Raw genomic sequence first — 22,715 nt, 5'->3', positions numbered from 1 at the left:
TTTCTTAAGTCTTTAAATAAGAGCCCTCTCTTCTACTACCACAATAGTGGAGGTCTGATGAAATTTTAAAAATCGGTATTTTAATTCAGCCATCGGGGGACCCAGAACTCCTAATAAAATAATTCTCTCTGTGCTGGGGACAGTCCTGACCCGTGAAGTCTCACCCTCTGTGCTGGGGACAGTCCTGACCCTTGAAGTCTGTCTCTCTGTGCTGGGGACAGTCCTGACCAGTGAAGTCTCTCACTGTGCTGGGGACAGTCCTGACCCGTGAAGTCTCACTCTCTGTGCTGGGGACAGTCCTGACCCTTGAAGTCTGTCTCTCTGTGCTGGGGACAGTCCTGACCAGTGAAGTCTCTCACTGTGCTGGGGACAGTCCTGACCAGTGACATCTGTCTCTCTGTGCTGGGGACAGTCCTGACCCGTGAAGTCTCTCTCACTGTGCTGGGGACAGTCCTGACCAGTGACGTCTCTCACTGTGCTGGGGACAGTCCTGACCAGTGAAGCCTCTCTCACTGTGCTGGGGACAGTCCTGACCAGTGACGTCTCTCGCTGTGCTGGGGACAGTCCTGACCAGTGAAGTCTCACTCTCTGTGCTGGGGACAGTCCTGACCCTTGAAGTCTGTCTCTCTGTGCTGGGGACAGTCCTGACCAGTGAAGCCTCTCTCACTGTGCTGGGGACAGTCCTGACCAGTGAAGCCTCTCTCACTGTGCTGGGGACAGTCCTAACCAGTGACATCTCTCACTGTGCTGGGGACAGTCCTGACCAGTGAAGCCTCTCTCACTGCGCTGGGGACAGTCCTGACCCGTGAAGTCTCTCACTGCGCTGGGGACAGTCCTGACCCGTGAAGTCTCACTCTCTGTGCTGGGGACAGTCCTGACCCTTGAAGTCTGTCTCTCTGTGCTGGGGACAGTCCTGACCCTTGAAGTCTGTCTCTCTGTGCTGGGGACAGTCCTGACCCGTGAAGTCTCTCTCACTGTGCTGGGGACAGTCCTGACCAGTGACGTCTCTCACTGTGCTGGGGACAGTCCTGACCAGTGAATTCTCTGCTCCCTTACCACACTCATACCATAAGAATATATGTTAGAACTCTTGGGTGAGAAAAAAAAAACTTTAATGAAAACACATTTACACCAATGTTTTAAGAAAAATACATAACTGCATTTTATATTTACATGAATTTGCTATTCCCTTGGGCTACATTCCTAAAGATTGAAGCTACTTTGTATCAAGCTTTCAGCTTCTAGGAAATTCCTGAACATTATCATAACACCCTTTCTTCAATACAGAGAGACCAAGCTCCCACTGCACAGCTGTCTGATCCTTTCCAGGTTTTCCAAGCAGTTCTTTCCAAAGCCCTGCATACTGTATTTCAAGCTTGTTACACTGCTCTGGGTCCAACTGCATAGAGAGACAATAACATGAGAATGCAAACGAGCTGCTCAGGCTTTTACAGCTTCTTGTGAACCAAAGCCATTGCTGACAAAGCTGGGATGACAGCAGCTGGGAAAACATGAACCGGACCAAACTGCTGCACAAAGGGAGTCAGGAGTCAAAGCCGAAAGGGTTGTAGTTGGAGAACTAAGTTGACTTTCATGTGAAGAGCTAGTGCACCTTCAGCACCATGACTTTGTAAAACCCCACCAGAAGGAACTGTAGCCCACAGCACAGGGCACAAGTACTGGAGATCGGGCTGTCTTCACTGCAGCCAGTCCCCCAGCTCAGCAGTGCTCTGGACCCATGCCGCCGAGGTTAAAGAGGGCTCAGAGGCGCTGCTCTGCCCGTCCGTCTCCGAGCCGTGTCGGGTCAGTCCTGCTGGGATTCACTCAGACCCAACTGCTTCAGCAGCCTCTGCTCCTTCCTGTTGCGCATCCTCTCCTTAAACTCCTCCAGCTCCTTCCTCTGTTCCCAGAGAACACACATACAGCATAGCGTCATCAGGAGCGCAGTGTGTAAGGTGTATAATACACACCAGGAGTGCAGTGTGTACAGTGTATAATACACACCAGGAGTGCAGTGTGTACAGTGTATAATACACACCAGGAGTGCAGTGTGTAAGGTGTATAATACACACCAGGAGTGCAGTGTGTACAGTGTATAATACACACCAGTGGTGCAGTGTGTACAGTACAGTATATACACCAGGTGTATTGTGTATGCAGTATATACTGTATGCAGCAGGTGTGCGCAGTGTATAAAACACACCAGGTGTGCAGTGTGTATAAATATAATCCACACCACGATTAACACCACTTATACTGAATGATACTATCTGTCTCTGTAAAAAGTTGGTCTAACTCTTTCTGTTTTCCATTTCCTATTCTCTCCACACCTCGCCCCCTCCTCCAGCGAGATGGGGGAGAGGCTGTCCAGACTCTCCCGGAGCGGCGCAGGGGCTGCTCAGTGATTGATCCTGCCCTTTAAAGGCCAGGCGCCCGCGCTCCCAGAGCAGCGTCCATCGATTTCTCCTCCGGCAGGCAGGCGCCGCGATCCCAGGGCCTGCGGCAGCCCCCGACGCTAACCACGCCGTCAAGCTCCTGTCAGCGGACCGGCAGCACCGCTAATCGCCGGGCAGAGGCGAGGCCAACACTTACGTGCATCTTCTCGTCCGGGGGGTAGATCTCCCGCTGAAACACACAAACACGCAGCCGGTCAGCCTGAGAGGAGCAGCGCCCAGCCAGCAGCTAACAGACCTGCTTCCTGCCGTCAAAGTCGAAGCGTTTTCTCAGAACTCTTTGCTGCTGGCTTTGTAAAACTTTATAAAACTGCTGAAATGGTGATTATAGTACCCTCATTTACCTAGCCACTTTATTCTCACATGCACATGTATAACACATGGGAAGCATGGTGACGCAGGGGTTAGCATTGTTGCCCTGCTGCACTGGGTTCTATTTCAGACCTGTGTGCTGTCTGTGTGGAGTCTGCATGCTCTCCCCACATTTGAGTGGGTTTCCTTTGGGTGCCCCAGTTTGCTCCCACAGTGCAAAGACATACTTGTGGGTTAACTGGCTTCTGGGAAAACTGGCCCTGGTGTGAGTGTGCGTGTCTGTGTGTGCCCTGTGATGGACTGGCGTCCTGTCCAGGGTGTACCCTGCCTTGTGCCCATTGCTTGCTGGCTCCACCGCGACCAGTGATAAGGAGGAGAGAAACAAGCTGTGCAGTGTATGACCATGCAAACTGCCCAATTCAACAGAAGTACCTTTCTCTTCACCACGTACTCCTCGAAATACTCCGCCTGGTTGGAGACCCAGAACACGGCCACTGGGAAGGACAGGTACAGCATCATCTGTGTGCAGAGAAGAGCGACAGGCGGCTGTTGGCAGTGAAGCAGCTACAGAACAGCACTGTGCAGGCAGATTTACAAGGCCTTAAATCACCAGCACCTGTGTGGACCAGCCAGGCCACGCCCAACACAATGAGTGTGCTTACGTCATCCCCACCTCTGTGTTACACCACCGCTCCCTCCTCTCTCCCCGTCCACACTGTTACACCACCGCTCCCTCCTCTCTCCATCCACACTGTTACACCACTGCCCTCTCCTCTCTCCATCCACACTGTTACACCACCGCCCTCTCCTCTCTCCCCGTCCACACTGTTACACCACCGCTCCCTCCTCTCTCCCCGTCCACACTGTTACACCACCGCTCCCTCCTCTCTCCCCGTCCACACTGTTACACCACTGCCCTCTCCTCTCTCCCCGTCCACACTGTTACACCACCGCTCCCTCCTCTCTCCCCGTCCACACTGTTACACCACCGCTCCCTCCTCTCTCCCCGTCCACACTGTTACACCACTGCCCTCTCCTCTCTCCCCGTCCACACTGTTACACCACCGCTCCCTCCTCTCTCCCCGTCCACACTGTTACACCACTGCCCTCTCCTCTCTCCATCCACACTGTTACACCACCGCCCTCTCCTCTCTCCCCGTCCACACTGTTACACCACCGCTCCCTCCTCTCTCCCCGTCCACACTGTTACACCACTGCCCTCTCCTCTCTCCATCCACACTGTTACACCACCGCCCTCTCCTCTCTCCCCGTCCACACTGTTACACCACCGCTCTCTCCTCTCTCCCCGTCCACACTGTTACACCACCGCTCTCTCCTCTCTCCCCGTCCACACTGTTACACCACCGCTCCCTCCTCTCTCCCCGTCCACACTGTTACACCACTGCCCTCTCCTCTCTGCCGTCCGTCACAGGCTCCTGCGCTGATTCACACAGTTGCTCCCTAGGGCACATATCTCACACCCCGAGACCTGAGGAGTACCTGAAGCAGGGGTCCCTGTTCCCAGAGGTCCGCTGCGTGTCTGCAGGTGCTCCAGCTCACTTTAAACTAACTTAACTAAACAGTAACTTAAAAAAAAACAATAAAAACGATCGCGATTAATTCATGATCTGAAGGCTTATGAAAGACGGCCGAACTGAGCAAGGGAGTTGAAATGTTTCAGGAGACCGACCCAAAGGATTTCAGGGTCAAACACGGGCCTCGCATTACACAGCTCCCGACAACCGTATCAGCAGCTTACTGGTAAACTCGGACAGAGCGCGAACATAAGCACACAGTTTGGACCCCTGTTTTAATAAGAGAGCACCTTACACCGTATCAAGGACTCAGCAGCAAGGACGTGCGAGATAACAGACATTATTACTAAGATCTACAGAAACCTCGTCTAACCGACAGCGGCAACGGTTAAATAAAACTGCATCGCAGGTTTCAGAGGTCTCTATGTCTGAGACAAAGCCAGTGTAATTAAAATAAATGCATTATTACCCGGAAGATCTCCAACTTTACCCCCATGTTTGCATCAACCTTCACTTCACAATGCTTCCGGTAGAGATAGCGCCGATTGGTCCGCAGTGCATGCCAATCATTTGACGGGCTCGCGTAACGTGCGATGTGATTGGCGGGGTTATTTAGAAGCACCGCCTTCTTTAAAGGGACAACCTCTTACTTACTGTGCGTTCTGTCAACGCTCATAAATGATGAAAAACTCAGCCTGGAGAAATCGTCCTTTTCTGTATGCAGGGATGATTTATAATGCGATAATGAGCCAAAGAGCATCCCGTATTTAACACAACCTTATACAGTCATAATAGCATTCTTCAACGATCAAAATCCTTAATAATGTGATGTGGCGGCACGCACAGAGTACAGTCAAGCACACCTGAATGATTCTCACCTGCGCCCCTCGTCGTCCCTGCAACTGCAGCGCTGGAGATGGGGCGCAGAAGGGATTCAGACAGACGTACGCGAGGGAGAGAAGGGGATTATGAACAGTTTTCATAACTTTTTAAGTGAGGAAATGGCATAGGGCATGATAGCTAATTACTGACAGCTGAGTCTGATTGAACCTGGCTGTTGTTATAAACCCAGCTCCAAAACCTGGTTTTCCCTAGCAGTCTTCCATCCCAGTACTGACCAGACCCAGTCTTTCTTAGCATCTAAGGCGTGACAAAACCAGGCAAGGTGCTGACTCTGCTGTCTGTCTATGTGTACATATAGCTGCATATACTGTGTACCGCATCTATAGTAAGAAAAAGAAATATGCATATAGTTCATTAAGAGTGGCTCACAGCTCTCTCATCTCTGCAGGGTCCTTGGGAATATTAATTCCATTCTGTTCTTTATTGACTAAGCCTTGCGTTTCCACGACAACCGCAGAGCCACGAGCCAGCCTTCATGAGAAACACAATTTAAGGTTAGGGGATCCCCTAACGAGCAAACACACAGGGGTGGGAATCAGGGGAAGAACGGAGATCGCATTGTGGAGGATGTGGAGAACTGTGGACTTCAGTGAGGCCACAGCAGAACGTCTCGCATAAATCGTGTTGAGAAATTTTCACCATCATCATTCCTTGCACTTATATTGCACCTTTACTCCAGAAGGATCACAGATCCGTTCACAAATAGCAGGCAACTCACACCATCTCCCAGGGTGGCCCGTGGCGGCTCCCCTGCACCCGCAGCCCCACTGCCCAGCAGATCAGGGCTCATTGCTGTGCTGTATCAGATTCAGAAGAGCTTGCTTGGGGTTCCTGCCATAATTGTAATTAGGTTTTGCATTCATTTTTCCTGCCTGAAATGATAATGATGATAATGTTTCTTTATTGGCCCTATACAATTTCTTGCATTAGGAATTCATCTTTTCGCATACCCCAGCTTGCTCTCCATGAGACACAGACACACAGACAGGGAGAGAAGCTTGGGGTCAGAGTGCAGGGTCAGCTATCGTACGGCACCCCTGGAGCAGTTGGTGTTAAGTGCCTTGCTCAGGGGCCCAATGGAGTAGGACTTCTCTGCCAGCCACAGGATTTGAACCTGCAACCTTCCAGTCACAGGCGTAGATCCTTAGCCACAGAGCCACCGCTCCGCCCCACCATCTGGAAACACCACCTGCACCCCCACAGCACTCCATCTGTGTTTCAGACTGAGAACGGTGGCCAGGATGCTGTCACCTGCTAGCCCCCAAATCAAATCTGATTTGGAGAGCCAGTGATGTTTGCTCTGCAGCTGGCAATGTTAACGACTCTGTACTCCTTAACCTTTATTGAGAAACAAGACAGGGGGGCTTGGGGGAGTGCCTGTGACCTAATAATAATAATATTTTTAAAAGTAGCATCTCAAAGCACTTTACAGTAAGAATAAAAAACACTTATGAGAATAGCAAATTACTTATTAAGAATAAGCATATGAGAAACACAAGAGGTGCAGCTGAAGACACAGACACTAATGAAATAAAAGCCCTTCAGAAGAGAGAGGTTTTGAGTCTAGATTTAAATGCACTCAGGGTAGGTGACTCTGTGATATCCTTGGGGATAGAATTCCAGAGCCAGAGCCTTCCTTTAGATGGGATGTAGGAAGAGAAGGCTGTGCCACCCATAGAATATGAATACGCTTGGCAGATATCTGGGAGATATCTGCGAGGCGGGGAGTAGGACGATAGTAACTCAGGCAGGTACTGAGGTTCCAAACCATGTACAGCCTTATAGGTGAGATGGAGGATTTTGAAGTCGACTCAGAACCTGATAGAAAGCCAGTGCAAAAACTTCAAGCTTGCACGCGATCTGGTCAGGATTCTGGCTGCCGAATTCTGAACACAGTGTTCACTGTGGAATAATCAGTCTGAGCACAGGGCCAGTCAGGGTCCATGCTTGAATCTTGCATGCGTGATCAAAGAGTTAAAAGTCCCAGACCCATTGCATCCACAGAGAGCATTGCAGAGCCTGGGTGAGGCTGACGTTCTGTCCGCATGTCTGCTCGAGCCTGGGTCTGCCTTTAGTGGTCGAAAGCATTAGTCTGAATTGGTTCCTGGGCCTTGATCGTGATAAACCGCGCAGGAGCACGCACGCAGCCGACTGATGAGTGCCAAAGGGGTGCTGCTGAAATTTAATCACATACAGCAGGGACCTCAGGCTGGTCTCATTATTTAATAAGCTGTGTAACTGTCTAATAAGATGCATAACAGGCTCTGAGGAGATCTATTGATAAGTGTTCCTTTCACTAAATAAAATGGTAATGGTACGAGTATTCAACTGTAAAACACCTTAAGAAAAATCCTGTGTATGTCTAATTTAATTGACTTATCTTGAATCCACTAAGCCCTCCCTCTAGAAGATGGGTCCGAGAACCCTGATGAACTGCATGGTTTATTTGAAATCAATGAGATCTTTTTTGTAGAGTTTCTCACAAGTAAGAAACTTACTTAAAGGAAAGAGCTCGTCTGTCGCCGCACAGAGCCAGCAGAGGCGTGTGGTACTGGCCACACACGATTTTTAACCAGCTGTCTGCAAAGGCCTTTCGGCCGAAGGAAAAGCAAGTCCTTCAGGGCACTGAATCCTCCTGCAGGTCTTCTTTGCCCTTGAGCAATCTCAGTGCTCGGGCAGCAGTCATGTCCTCGGTCACGTCTGCTCAGAGGAACTGGAAATAACGAACAGCAGGAGTAAAGGACAGCCTGCAGGCAGGATGGCTTGTGAGACCCATTCATAAGCAGCAGCAATCCGTTTTCTGCTTCATTTTTTCTTGGGATTTTAAAGTGTCTGTGTCTCTCTGTAGCAGCACTGCCAGTGAAACACTGCACACTGAGCGGCCACTTTGTTAGGACAGCATGTAATCTGTTTAGCAGGCTGTTCCACTTGGGGTCAGGAACTGGGGTTGGGAGAGCAGCTGTCTTGCTCCTGGGGATGATTTTGGGTGGCTAGTCAATCCTAGCCTACATGCTTCTGTGGGTTGGGAGGAAGGTGGAGTACCTATGCAAATTAGGCAAGAACATGCAAACTCCACACAGACAGATGCCTGAGGCGGGGCTCAAACACAGGACCCCGGTGCTGTGGGGCAGCCAGATTAAACACAGCATCTGCTGTGCTGTGCAGTGCAAGCTGTAGTGTACCGGACTGACCATCAGCTTCAGATGATCTTGTCCCAAATACAGAAACACACGTTTCATCCCCATTTGAACTGCAGCCCCCACCTGGGGGGACACATGCCAGCCCCACTGGGCACAGAACAGGGGCAGCAGTGAGAAACTGCTGCACTCCTTAATTAAAGAGGGTCTCTGGAGAGGTCAGATTGCTCAAGCCCAGAGGAGAGCCTAGCCAGTGCACAGAAACCCTCTGAGAAACAGTGCCCTGGGATCTTTAATGAACAAGTAGTCAGGATCTCAGTTTAACATCTCATCTGAAGGACGGCACTTCCTACAGCACAGTGTCCAGGCACCACCCTGGGACATTGGTGTGGAAACACTAGTCCAGGGGGAAGAGTGCCACCTACTGGTCTACTAGTGCCAGTTATAGAAGCAGTTTTCTATCTTTTCTTCTGAGACCCCCCATGTCCTTACAGACCAGGCCCAGCCCAGCTGAGCTACAAGGTGGTAACACTGCCAAGATGCCAACAGTTACGCAAGTCAGATCCTTGAGCAGAGTAAAAACGCGGTGCTCTGTTGCACTCAATGCTTCCTATTTCCTGGAAAGAACACGTGTATAAAGGCAGAGTTATTGCTGAAGTTATGAAAGACAGATGCAAATCTAGATATGAAATGAGATGGAGAGAGAACTTGGTCTCCAGAACTACCGGATGCGTTTAAGTGAGAGAGAAAAAGCTCTTGGTGAGGACCGATGCAGGGGGTCGCCACAGCAACCCGAGCAGCTGTTTGTCAGTGAAGAGCTGTGATGCAACAGGTCCTGCAGGGGCTTTGTCTGACCACCAGTGATCGCTGATTTCATTGTAGATGCTTTTTGTTGCTTGTGTCTTAGCTGTTAATTAAAAAGGACCTGTAAAAGCGCCTTTAGGAGATAAGTATGCCATTTGCTGGAATATGTAAACAGCCTGGCGGCAGATTTTCTTACATCGAAAACCACAGGAAAAAGGCTTTAATTAAGCTGGTGCAATTAAGCGCTCCATTAAGACCTCAGCAGGAAAGAGCCTTCCAGAATATTATTTAATGGACGATCGACAGGAATTAAACAGTTATGGTGACAGTTTGTGCTAAAGCAGGGCTGCTGCAGCTGGGCGTTATGTTTACAATAGCCAGGCCCGTCCAGCCCTGATCCCAGAGGCATCTTCTCCAGCTCTCTTCAAAGCTTTGGCACCCCAAGAGCTGGGAGAAGCTGTTAAACTTGTCTAGTTAAGCCAGTAAACAGCCGATTCAGAGCAGACTCCGTATACCCTCCAGGACTGGGATTGGATAGCCCTTAGTACAGGAGAGCAGTGGTTTCTGCTGGGTTCTTACAACACAGGTTTCTATCTGAAGCATATTTGTAAATGTGCTTTCAGCTCTTAAATGGTCAATGGGAGTTGGAATTGATATCTCTCAACCTTTGCCATTTTCTGAGTTTCAGAGCTGCCCTTTATTCAGGTAACCAATTGGACCACTGCAGAAGGACAAAACATGTGCCTGATACTGTGCCATTCCCATCTGGGGCGTGTGCAAAACACAGACACTCCCACTGTGGGTGTGTCTGCCACAGTGCCACTCCCACTGTGGGTGTGTCTGCCACAGTGCCACTCCCACTGTTGGCGTGTCTGACACAGTGTCACTCCCATTGTGGGTGTCTCTGACACAGTGTCACTCCCACTGTGGGTGTCCCTGACACAGTGTCACTCCCATTGTGGGTGTCTCTGACACAGTGTCACTCCCACTGTGGGTGTGCCTGACACAGTGTCACTCCTGTTTTGGGGGTGTCTAATACAGTGTCACTCCTATTTTCGGTGTGTCCAATACAGTGTCACTCCCACCTGTAATCAAAGATGTTTTTTCCAGAAATGGCACAGAGCACATTGAGGGGCTGCGTACAGTTCTGTGTGCTGAAGCTGTTAACATCAGGAATTCTTGACACTCAGGACTGACTGAAGAAACTAGTTAAATAAAGGTGTGAACAAGCAAGTGGATCAATGAAGCACTGGAAATATAGAGCTCAGCTGGAACAGAAACCTGCAGATACAGAGTTCCTTCAGCACCAGGGATGTAAACCACTGCAGTATAGAGCTTTGTGCCCATACAAGTGATTCCTGCATGCAGATTTCCACCTGGGCAGGCAGGGGTTAACCCAAGTACTCACATGGCTGCTGTGCCGCACATCTGGAACCAGAGTCCTTGGAGACTAATGCAATACATTTGTTATTCTCAGCCAATTAGTCTGCAAAATTACAAATGTTTCTTTTGCCCCAAAGCGACTCTGAAAATATATATATATATTTATTTCCATCCAGAAGCTCTCCGCAGCTCTGACTAATTACAGCAGAGTAATCAAACTAATGGATTAACGTTAATTACTTTTTGATATCCAAATGAATGTAGTGGAGCTAAAATTACAACAGCAAGAATTTCAAAAGCTAACATTTTCTGCTCTTCCCAAATGTCCACCAGCAATAGACAGAAGTGCAATTTGATTTTTCCTCTTCATTGTAGCCATGTGCAGTGGACGAGGAAAGTGATTAATGTTTATCAGCTTTTATCATCATTTCCACAAAGCCATGGCCCCCTCTCATTTGTGTAACAGGTGTGTTTGAACAAGACTAAAAAAGAAGATTGGGGTGTATGACAAGCACAGACACACACCACACTACGTCTAACACCACCAGCATGTCTCACCAGTTTTTGTCATTTGAAGGGGTCAGTCAGCTCTATCACAGCTCTTCCCAGCTCTATCACACAATTCCTGTCTTGGGGAAGTCTGCATGTTCCTCTTCATTCTAGGCTGCTCTTCACTTGGCTATACCCACACAAGTCACTAGATCTTCTCACTGATTCTTCACTCCCTGTCTTCATTAATCATCGGGCACAGGATTATTCAACTTAAGCATTTCTTAATCTTCTCTAATGACCATATTAATGCTACCAGGCACTGGGAACATTCAACTAGACAAACTCCATGTCAACAATTTTCAATTTTCACTAAAATAATTACTTCAACTCCATTTTTCACTCTTCCCTGAGCAAAAGACCGCCACCTGCTGTTGGTCTGCACTGTAAAGTGTTGTAGCAGTAATTCAGCAGTGATATTGGTCTGCACTGTAAAGTGTTGTAGCAGTAATTCAGCATTTACAGTATATAGCTCTGTACTGTAAAGTGTTTTTAATTCTGTAGTGATATTTATCTATTCTGTAAAGTGCAGTGTCTCTTATTCAGCAGTGCTGTAGTCCTATTCAATATCTAGATTTCTTCTTGACAGAGGAAACAGAAAGAAGGAAGCAGGTGTGTGACTGAGCGTTTCAGTGCCTGGCTCCTGCTGTGCTGAATGAAACTCTCAACTCTCACCATTGGGACTGGTGCTGGCGGGGCGGCTGAGGGCCCTAATCAATCAGGCACTGCTCACAGGGCAGGTCTGCAGGGAAACTCCTGAAACACCCATGACAGGGACAGAACAGAGGGGTGAGGGACTAAGAAATAAAACAATCTCTTAGCTCCTAACTGCAGCCATCAGCAAAAAAAAACAACAAAACAGTCTGCCAGGGCTGAAAAAGCAATCCTGCTGTTTTTCACAGGTCAGAAACTGTGCCTGGATCTTCATGCACCACTTGAGATAAATGCAGCAGCACTGGATAAGGGGCAAAGCCAGTGATGAAAAAGACTAGTACCCCTAGATTACTGCAGAACGTACAGACCTCATTCCCAGCAGGGGGAGTATCACTGAGCGGTCAGGTAAGGTAAAATTGTGTCCAAATTTAAACCTGATGGATTTTATTTAGATGTACCTGCAGACTAATGTCATGTCTTCTCATACATGTAGTATCATTTTATCTAATTTACTTTTGAAAAAGCAGCTCAGCACTGTACAATGGTGCATGGACAAGCCTTACATGTTTCAGAGTTAAAACAGTACAATGAAAAATAAAATACATGAATACAAATTAATTATACATTAATATGTATGGTCTTTCACAGAGAGAGAAGACTCTGTCTCCCAGTATGTGGACTCTGGTCTTTCACAGAGAGAGAAGACTCTGTCTCCCACTGTGTGGACTCTGGTCTTTCACAGAGAGAGAAGACTCTGTCTCCCACTGTGTGGACTCTGGTCTTTCACAGAGAGAAGACTCTGTCTCTCAGTGTGTGGACTCTGGTCTTTCACAGAGAGAGAAGACTCTGTCTCCCACTGTGTGGACTCTGGTCTTTCACAGAGAGAGAAGGTTTACATCACTCCCTCAGCCTGTTTTCTCCTAAAAGGCCTTCCTCCAGACTCACTCTAATGCAATGTTCTGTAATTATACTGGAAAACTTAATGCTTTCTGCCAGCGCTGTCTATAATGTCCTCTGGTACACACTGGGTACATTTATTCAGGGCTTTCCTTAGCAACACTTTCTCTGCAGCAGAGCTAATATTGTGAAGAGCAGTGCCTGCGCCTGCACTGATGGTGCTCAGTTATTCAGGGCACCTCTGCACAGCACCTGCTATTTTACGTAACTTCACTGTTTTCATAAGGACTGGCCATTAATTTCATCCAGCTCTGCTCTGTGTGTAAGTGTCCAATTACTGCAGCCCTGCAGCATCGCTGTGTCAAGTTCTAGGCTGTTCTCTTTCCCGTTGTGTTTGCATCTGTGTAGTACTATATTGGCAAAGCCGTCTGCAACATCAGTCCTGAATTGTTTCACCCTGGGTGTTTTCAGAAATGAAGACAGCAGAGTGCAGCACATGAGACTGTCACAGACTTGCTCTGGCCTGGCATCCCGTTAGGCCACTGGTTCACACTGGGAATCAGGAGCTCCCAGCTGTTCTGTCTTCATGTCACGGAATCTCGCTTTTCTGTGCAGCTGCGTCATAGAGAAAATGAGCTTGATTGGTTTCTTAATGCCTAATTGCTTTCACACACCCCTCTCCTCTGCCAGGCAACTGTTTGTGACAGTGCCATACTCTTGATTGAGCTATGTTCTGCAAATTGGCTTTTGTCAAGAGCGATGGTTATTCGGAGGATTGAGGACAGTAGACCAGCAGGAATGCCGAACTCCACCCTTTAGATTCTTCATGGTGGGGGGCTCTGCAAGGGTACCCCTGAATGTGGAGTGCATCACTCTTCTACTAGGAATTTGCCCTTACTTTTCAGTGTGCCACCGGCATGCTGCACTTTCTACCATGGTGTGCCCCAGGAAACTTCATCATGCCTCCCAGCTTCCTCTAACCCCCCTCCATTAGCTCAGTTGACCTCTGACCCCCATGAAAACCCAAGAGTAAGACCCTGCCCTCTCCCTGCAGGGTTCTCCTGCCACCCTCAGTGCATTAGGGGCGCACATGAACACCCTTGATGCAAGTCAACGGGAGGCTTCAGAAATGATCATATGTAAATGCCGGTTGCTTCACTGCCCAATGCCCACTGATGCTCAGGGCTTAGCTGGCTTAGCGATTCTGTGCACCTGCCCTCTTCTTGTCTTTCATTATTTAAGCCTGGCGCTCTCGCTATTCCTAGCTCAGCACTGGAAGATGGACGCCCGGAAGCCCGCCTTCCAGTGGGTCCAGGAGAGACCCCGCGGCATAGGCTTCATCACGGCGTCCTGACCACCTGAGTCCGGGGCCTCGTCACCCTGGTTTTATCTTCCTGCTTCCCTGTTCCTGTTCGGGATCCCGCTCCGGATTTTAACCTTGTCTGTCTTGGATGAATCACCCGGTTCCTGGATTTTGGACTGCTCCCCGGATTTCCTGTTTCGGACTTCCCTGGACTTGTTTGCTTTCGCCATGCCCCCCATGCCGATCACCGGCTCACTGCCCCCTGTCCGTCAACCTGTCCTGATCCTGCTGTACCTTGCCCAGACATCCTTCTCCACTTACTTCTGGATTATACCGTCTGCATAGGGTCCTGGATTTACACTTTGTGTGTGAGAGGGAGACTTTTGAGACCAATGTGAGTCTCCAGGTGATGACACACAACTTCAGCATGAAGCTTTTGATCCCGGGACGTGAGAGTTAGGCACTGCAGCAGGCTAGGCAGTGGGAGAGTGTTTATACAGCAATTCTGGCACACACACAGACACAGACAATCACGTCCAGGGACATACAAACACACACTCGCACTCACAGATAATCTCACGCACATGTAGACACGCACAATTACACAATTACAATATCTCTCACACTTGCGGTGGGGGGGGGGGGGTACAGCGAACACAGTGTCTTACCTCACACACAGAGCAGCGTCTCTCTGCAGATGAGGAGCTCTAATATGAAATAACACATTCAGGACGTTTTACAAGGAAATCTCTACAGGCATGTGAAACTGTACAGTATTTATGGTACTTATCGCTTCCTTCATCATCTCCTCAGGACTGTCTCTTTCCGTCTCTGAACAGGACTGGGATGTGTAATAGGAATTACTATCATCGTCATCATCTTTAGAAATACCGACATAAACCTTCTCTTCGAGTATATCCGAGCTTCCTTTCAGACGCCCTCTGCATTGTCACACAGAAGCAGCGCGAAATTGCAATTTGCTCAGTGTGATGTTACTTCAAATGCTCACCAGCGTTTTCCCGCCACGATAAAGACACCCGTCCTTTCCTCCTCTAGTGCGCTCTCGAAGCAATTACAGCACATCTGCCGGGTGATTCAACGGCGCTGGTTAATTGCTTGAGCTTCTCCCCTGATCACTTCTGCTCTCAGTGTGGGGAGAGAACGGGCTGATTGTGGAGACCAGCTTGACTTCCGCAGACGTACAATGGAGCCCATTTCTCCCGCGTGTGAAAAGGTCTTGAAAAGGTCGCGCACTCGTGCCCTCTCTCACCCGCCCCCGGACCGTCTTCCCCCGCTCTCTCTCAGTCATGCCCGCTCTCTGAATCCTCGGTCACTTTCTCTTTCCCTCTGTCCCCCCCCCCCCATCATGTCTTTCACATTAAAAAAAAACAGCCAAGGCGACGCCTCTCAGTCTCCTCGGACCTGGAGCCTCTCGCCCTCGTGCCCACAGCTGCTGCGCCCAGTTCCGGCTGCGCGCCGCGCCCCTGCGCGCCGTGGGACGTGGGAGAGCAAGGCTCTTCACTCCGATCGCTCTGGTGAGAGTGGGTACAGCTACGAGCCTCAGTCGGAGAAAAGCGTCAGTCAGGGTCCTACTGCACCAATCACGGCTCCTGCAAGGTCCGAGCCAGGACAAATAATGGAACCAAGAGAAGTTTAGAGAATAAGATCCTGGAGGATCGAAGTCAGTGTCGCCTTTTTTTTTTCCACATCAAACGGGAGGTGGAGACGGTCGCGCTCCCACCACAGAGCCACCCGTCCTCCCATTTCCTAACCGCTTCTTCCAGTACAGGGGTCCGGGGGGGGGGGGGCAGCTGGAGCCCATCGCGGCAAGCGGCGGGCGCAAGGCCGGGTACCCCCTGGACAGGACGCCAGTCCATCGCAGGGCCCTCGGGGAAGATGTTCGTAAAGGAGCGGGCCAATCGCAGGAGAGAGGGGGGCTTCTCCCCCCCCCCGCCAGCCCGAGGCCGCTATAAATAACAGGAATCCCTGCACAGCCGCCCAGCGAGCGCGCAGGAGAGGCGACGGCGGCTGGACGTGAGGGGATCGCGTTCCTCCTGAAAGAGTCTCCCGTGCAGGATGCACCTCCCCGACAGCACACCCACTCCGCTGCCGGGCGGCTGGAATCCGTGAGATGAGCAGTTAGCACTGTCCGGGGAGATCGGTGACTGCAGTGAAACCCTCTTCTTCGGGGTCTTGTAGAAGCGCGCGGCGGCAGCTCCTGGACGAAGAGCACTGAACATCTGTCCAGCTGCCGGGAGGTGGACGGCGAGGTCAGCCGCTGATCGGCGCTTGCTCTTGCCGGGATGGTGCCTGTGTGTCCCTGAGGAGCTGCGCTCGGGACACCTGCGGAGACGAAATGGAACTTTTTAACTCCACGCCACCCGCGACCGACGTGGGCTCCGGCAACGACACTGAACTGTGGACCTCCGCCGGTGCTGAAGTCGCCAGCCGCCGCCCCGTTGGCAGCGAGGACCACCGGTCCCGGCCCGGGGGAAGCCTGCTCGCCGGGGCCGGTGCCGAAGGCGTCGGGACCAGGCTGTGGATCTACAACGTCACGGGCGAGGAGTCCCCGCCGTTCCTGACCGACGCCTGGCTCGTGCCCTTGTTCTACGCCCTGGTCCTGCTGGTGGGGCTCGTGGGAAATTCCCTGGTCATCTACGTCATCAGCAAGCACAGGCAGATGAGGACGGCCACCAACTTCTACATAGGTGAGTGTGGGTCGTCCGGACCCTGAGCCGGGCTGCTGGACCGCGCACACCCGCCCTGCAGCTTGGTCCTGCGGTAGGTGTCCGTGCTGCGGCGGGTCTTGACGTGACCGTCCCGGTCTGTAAGCCCGGTCCTTAGGGAACTCTCATACAATAGTAACTGAATCTGTTGTTTCTCTCCTGACAAGAGGACTGCGGTGACCACATTCTGTAATGGTAACGCGCATTGTTTAGTCCGTTTATATTTTATGGCTGTTGGTGCGATTATTGTTTTAGCTGTGCGACACTACACTCCAACGTGTGGAACTGAACGCAAGCATTAAAAAGTGGAAATTCCTTCCATTCAGTTCCGTACAGTTCTGTTCTGTAGAGGAAGTCTCGCCGTGTGTCGGTGTCCACCCGTGTCCCGCGTTCTCTCGTGTCCCGGCTCGTACCAGCAGCCGCTGGGTTGAGGGGACAGCGGGAAGAGGATGGGGCTCTGTTCTTAACCGCAGATTTATTTAAAGACCGAACAATTCGAACCCGGGACAACTCGAACCAGCTCAACAAGTGTAAGTTGATCTTTTGCATTTAGTGTTCACGACAGTAAATTGCAGTTTATTGGTAACTGGATAGCCGTGATTGAAACGTTTTTTTTTTATCTGTAGCGCTTTTTGTCCGACTGTCTGCTCTGTTTTAACGGGGTCCCGTAGACGGTCTTACTGTGGGGATGGGGTTCCCTAGTATGGAGGCTCACGGACAGACTCTCACCGCGATCAGAGCCATCGAGAATTTTTTTCAGCACAGATTGATTGACGCTGCACGTCTGTCTCTCTCTCTACGTGCATCTGTTCAATGATCTGAAAAGCTCGGCTCTTTCTCTCTCTCCAGCTCCCGTTCGCTCTCCTCTCTTCTTCTCCCTCTCAAATTGAAATTCAGATCGCTTCTCCGGCGTTTGACTGATATCAAGACTGATATCTGTCCCTTTCCCTGCTCCCGGTTTTAACTCTCTCCCCCTCTTCCCTGTCTCTCTCCTCTCCCTTGTGCCCCTCTTCTGTGCCAGCCAACCTGGCGTGTACAGACATCACCTTCCTGGTGTGCTGCGTGCCCTTCACTGCCACCCTGTACCCCCTGCCCAGCTGGATCTTCGGGGAGTTCATGTGCAAGTTTGTCAACTACTTGCAGCAGGTATCCCTCTAGGGCCAGCGCAGCCTCGCCCTCCTCTTCTACAGGAGCGTGGGGAGCTGTTGATATTTCCTTCTTGCTGTTATATTCATTGACCGTTTAGAATTGCCAGTCTAATCACAGACCCTCTCCTCCTCACTAACACACACACACACAGACACGCACACACATCAACACACACACATGCACAGACACGCACACACATCAACACACACACATGCACAGACACGCACACACATCAACACACACACACAGACTTGCACACACATCAACACACACACATGCACAGACACGCACACACATCAACACACACACACAGACTTGCACACACATCAACACACACACATGCACAGACACGCACACACATCAACACACACACACACAGACTTGCACACACATCAACACACACACATGCACAGACACGCACACACATCAACACACACACACAGACTTGCACACACATCAACACACACACATGCACAGACACGCACACACATCAACACACACACAGACTTGCACACACATCAACGCACACACATCAACACACACACATGCACAGACACGCACACACATCAACACATGCACAGACACGCACACACATCAACACACACACACAGACTTGCACACACATCAACGCACACACATCAACACACACACATGCACAGACACGCACACACATCAACACACACACATGCACAGACACGCACACACATCAACACACACACAGACATGTACACACATCAACACACACACATACACAGACTTGCACACACATCAACACACACACATGCACAGACTTGCACACACATCAACACACACGCATAGACATGCACACACAGATACGCACACATAACTACATGTCTGCACACGCTTGGACAGACAAACACAAACTCTCCTGCACAGACAAGCACTCACACACACACACACACACACACACACATCCATTCACCCCTGCATGGGCAGACAAACACATGCCTGCACATACACACACATACACACTCACCTGTACATTCACATCTGCACGCACCTGCACACACACGCTTGCACAGGCAAACACACAGATGTGTGCTAACATTCTCCTGCACAGACAAGCACTCACACCTGCACACACATACATACACCCCTGGATGGGCGGACCAACACACACACCTGCACACACATACACACACATGCACAGTCAAACACACCGATGTGTTCATACTCTGCAACACTGCTAATGATAGGACGGGCACTCCTCTTCCCCTCCAGTCCTCTACTGCTGGCAGTGCTGTATCTGCTTAACACTCTCCTGTCCCTCTCTGAAGGTCACCGTGCAGGCCACCTGCATCACCCTGACGGCCATGAGCGTGGACCGTTGCTACGCAACCTTATACCCGCTCCAGTCACTACGGCGCCGTACACCACGTGTTGCCATGGCAGTCAGCGTTGGGATATGGATCGGTGGGTATCTGGAATGTCCATCACTAGTTTGGATTGTGTTTTTTTTGTTCGGCTCTGCTGCTTCTCTCTGGGACTCATCAGTTGAATTTCAGCTTCTGGCCTTTGGCGGTTTGGCTCAGAATGTGAAAACAACAGAAGTAAAGGTTGCTAAGGCTGGGCTTTAGACGGAATAGTGCAGTCCGTGTCGTTCGTCACACTTGTTTGGCTGTTAGTAGTGGTCTATATGCCAGTAGCTCCCCCAGGACGTCTCTGTGTATTGTGGAGAATCAGAGTCCAGCACAAGGCCAGAGCGATTGTTCTTCTATACGGAGGAGACTACGAGAGGACCTGGTTCAACTAAGGAAAATCCTCAAAGCCACTAACAAAGGCAGCCCAATGGAAACCGAGACAGGAGGCCCTTCTTTACACAAAGCGTTGTGGGAGTCTGGAACAGCTTGCCCATGCTGTTGAACCTGATCCCCTGGCTTCTTTCAAGAAGCAGCTGGATGAGATCCTCAGATCAATTAGCTGTTACTGTAACTATCAAACTGCCTTGTCAATGACATTTGTGGCTCTTTGAGAAAAGAAAAAGCCTCCAACTGGCATTTATAAATACCCCTCTCTTATTTCCATTCAGGCACCCTGGGGTCCCAAACTCCTGGCCTGGGACTTCAGAGGTTTATTGTCCCAGGCCTGATCATTCGTTGCAGCACAGCGTTGTCTGTGGCTGTCTAAGTCCGTGAAGTGCTCTGTGGAAAACTGTTGTTAATGGCGCCACAGCAGATAATGAGCTGGTTGAGTGAAAGCCAAGAGGACCCCAGTTGTTGGATGCTCCTCCTGTCACGAACAGTTCTTTCCGGGCCCTATGCGGACGACACGATCCAGAATAGTGAAGACACAAGGGGAAAAATGGTCATGCAGGAAAAGGGGCTGGAGACGGGGGGCGTGTCCATGCAGTGCAGGTGTCCAGGGGAAGTGAATCCAGGCGAACAATCCATGTAGGAAATCCAAACGGGAAATCAGAAACAAGGGCTGAAGTCCATAGCCAGGCGATCCATCCGGAGGGGGGGGGGAACAGGAACCGGGTCGGAACCGGCGAGGGGAACCAGGAACTAGGAACAGAAAGTTAAAAGCATAACTGTTATGAGTTCGGTAACAGGGACCGAACCAGTGAGTGAACCCACTTGCAGGAGCAAACAAAACCAAGTCGTAATCCGAAAGCAAACCGTAATCGTAGGAACGAGCCGAGTGTCCAGGGGAAGCCAGAAATCCGAAGGGGAACGAGTACCGAAGCCGAAACGAGATCCGAGGTCGTAGTCCGTAGAGCAATCCGAGAATCCAGGGGTAGCCAGGAATCCAAAACAGAGCGAAAGTAACCAATCCAAGCCGAGATCCGAAAAGCCGAAGTCCAAAGGGAAAAACCGCAAACCGAAAGCCAAGACGAACACAGAGTAGAAGAAGCGCAACCAGGAAGCTCGAAAGGGAAAACCAATACTGAGCAACGAGGTAGGGAAGGACAGGTGTATAAGTAGGATGAGACGGGGGTGTGGTGGTGAATGGGAAAACTGATAGGTGAACTGATGGATAGGGGCTACGCCTACTTTTGCCTCCTCCGTTGCCGAGAGGCAGGGATCGTAACAATAACGGAGCCAGACGCAGCAAGACCCCGGGCTCTCATGATGTGGAAATCAATGAGGAACCAGGAGTAAGGTCCGCGTCTGGCTTTTAAGGGGGAGCGGGATTAGGGACCAGGTGCAGACAATGGGGCAGAACAAGGACGGGCTGGAGCTCCCTTAAGAGGAGGGGTTAGCGATCGTGACACCTCCTGCACTGGTGGAATTTTGGAGGTGCTTGGGGATTCCTGGGGGCGGTACTCTATGCCCCCGACGCCCGACCTCTGACCTCTGTCTCCTTCAGGCTCCCTGCCTCTGTCGCTGCCCATGGCCCTGTACCACCGCATCGAGGTGGGCCTGTGGTACGGCCTGCGCACCTACTGCACGGAGAGGTTCCCCACCGAGGGCCTGCAGAGGGGCTACATCCTCTACACCTTCCTGGCCGCCTACCTGCTGCCCCTCCTCACCATCTGCATCTGCTACACCGTCGTGCTGAAGAGGGTGGCCCGGCCCCTGGTGGAGCCCGCTGACCACGACTACCAGGTAACCGCGGACTGACCGCCAATGACGCGATTAGAGACCACCAACCCTCGGTGGTCCGCACGGGGACTGCTCCGCTGGCAACTAGAAGTTGACCAGCACCGCGGACGTGAGACTAAACCACAACCATCAGACCTAGCCATGCAACTGTTGATCTAGTAACTCGATGGCGACCAGAACTTCTAACCTGGCAACCAGAGACTAAGCAGTGATGATCAGATCTCACCATGTGACTACTCATCTGGTTGCTAGAGACTGGACTGAGCTGCTGAACAGGTAACTAGATGGCTAGGTGCTGATTGAGACTCCCAGCTGTATTTTAACAGAGTTTGATCAGAACTAAGCAGGTTATCGGAGGCTAAACTGGGTTGACCAGGACAAACTGGAGTAATTAATCAGCTAGTCAGTAGCTAATCAGATGATTAGCCAACCGAGTAGGTAGAGCCTAACCCGACAGCTGGTTACTGCACGAGCCGGGATGCTTGGGATCTGACCCGGTCGTTCTCTCCTCCAGCGGGTGCCGGGGCTGTCGGAGCGCTCGGCAGCGATGCGCGGGCGGGTGACACGCATGGTGGTGGCCATCGTGCTGCTCTTCACCGTGTGCTGGGGCCCCATCATGCTGTTCATGCTGTGCCAGGGCTTCTACCCCGGGTTCCAGGTGGACTACTACACCTACAAGATCAAGACCTGGGCCAACTGCATGAGCTACGCCAACTCGGCCCTCAACCCCATCGTCTACGCCTTCCTGGGGGAGAGCTTCCGCGCCTCCTTCCGCAAGGCCTTCCCGCTGCTCTTCCGGCGACGGGTGCGGGACGGAGGCGCGGCGGGGGGCGGGGGGGAGGCGGAGGGCTCGGGGACGAGGAACCACAACGCGGACGTGAAGTTTGTGACAGTGGGCAGCTAGAGGACATTCATAATAATTGCTAACACTTCTGTAGCGCTTTTCTGGACACTCCTCTCAAAGCGCTTTACAGGTAATGGGGTCTCCCCTCCTCCACCACCACCAATGTGCAGCCTCCACCTGGATGATGCGTCTGCAGTCATAGTGCACCAGTATGCTCCCCACACACCAGCTATCAGCGGGGAGGAGAACAGAGTGATGAAGCCAGTTCAGACATGGGGATTATTAGGAGGCCAGTAGGGGAGATCTGGCCTGGGCACTTGGGTAACACCCCTACTCTTTTCGAGAAACACCCTGGGATATTTAATGACCACAGAGAGTCTGGACCACGGTTCTTACATCTCATTCGGGGGACGGTGCCCTTTTACAGTATAGTGTCCACATCACTATAATGGGGCATTAGGATCCACGCAGACCGCAGGGTGAGCGCCCCCTACTGGCCC

General features: G+C 51.0%; 2 protein-coding genes across 2 annotated transcripts; one reads left to right on the top strand and one right to left on the bottom strand.

The window, feature by feature from the left end:
* Positions 1–1,090: 1,090 nt before the first annotated feature.
* On the bottom strand, positions 1,091–4,841 carry pet100 (PET100 cytochrome c oxidase chaperone). Its single transcript, XM_088932051.1, has 4 exons — positions 4,770–4,841; positions 3,198–3,284; positions 2,593–2,625; positions 1,091–1,900 (listed from the first exon to the last, which is right to left on the bottom strand). The coding sequence occupies exons 1-4, from the start codon at positions 4,794–4,796 to the stop codon at positions 1,805–1,807; spliced, it is 243 nt and encodes an 80-aa protein (XP_088788177.1). The 5' UTR covers positions 4,797–4,841; the 3' UTR covers positions 1,091–1,804.
* Positions 4,842–15,926: 11,085 nt separating this feature from the next.
* Positions 15,927–22,275, top strand: LOC148820734 (G protein-coupled receptor 54-like). Its single transcript, XM_088933191.1, has 5 exons — positions 15,927–16,638; positions 17,678–17,802; positions 19,104–19,239; positions 21,136–21,374; positions 21,886–22,275. The coding sequence occupies exons 1-5, from the start codon at positions 16,287–16,289 to the stop codon at positions 22,273–22,275; spliced, it is 1,242 nt and encodes a 413-aa protein (XP_088789317.1). The 5' UTR covers positions 15,927–16,286.
* The last annotated feature ends 440 nt before the right edge of the window (positions 22,276–22,715 follow it).

The sequence above is a fragment of the Atractosteus spatula genome, chromosome 14, assembly GCF_055471065.1.
Source record: "Atractosteus spatula isolate fAtrSpa1 chromosome 14, fAtrSpa1.hap1, whole genome shotgun sequence".
In the NCBI taxonomy this organism is placed as follows: Eukaryota; Metazoa; Chordata; class Actinopteri; order Semionotiformes; family Lepisosteidae; genus Atractosteus; species Atractosteus spatula.
The sequence above is the reverse complement of the archived record's forward strand: the minus strand, read 5'-3'. Positions and strand labels throughout refer to the sequence as shown.

Excerpts from the sequence above, each read along its gene's own strand:
- pet100 (XM_088932051.1), bottom strand. The coding sequence starts at position 4,796 with ATGGGGGTAAAGTTGGAGATCTTCCGG. Across the intron at positions 3,285-4,769 it reads TAAAGTTGGAGATCTTCCGG|ATGATGCTGTACCTGTCCTT; the intron begins GTAATAATGCAT and ends CTCTGCACACAG. Across the intron at positions 2,626-3,197 it reads AGTACGTGGTGAAGAGAAAG|CGGGAGATCTACCCCCCGGA; the intron begins GTACTTCTGTTG and ends TGTGTGTTTCAG.
- LOC148820734 (XM_088933191.1), top strand. The coding sequence starts at position 16,287 with ATGGAACTTTTTAACTCCACGCCACCCGCGACCGACGTGGGCTCCGGC. Across the intron at positions 19,240-21,135 it reads CAGCGTTGGGATATGGATCG|GCTCCCTGCCTCTGTCGCTG; the intron begins GTGGGTATCTGG and ends TGTCTCCTTCAG. Across the intron at positions 21,375-21,885 it reads CCGCTGACCACGACTACCAG|CGGGTGCCGGGGCTGTCGGA; the intron begins GTAACCGCGGAC and ends TCTCTCCTCCAG.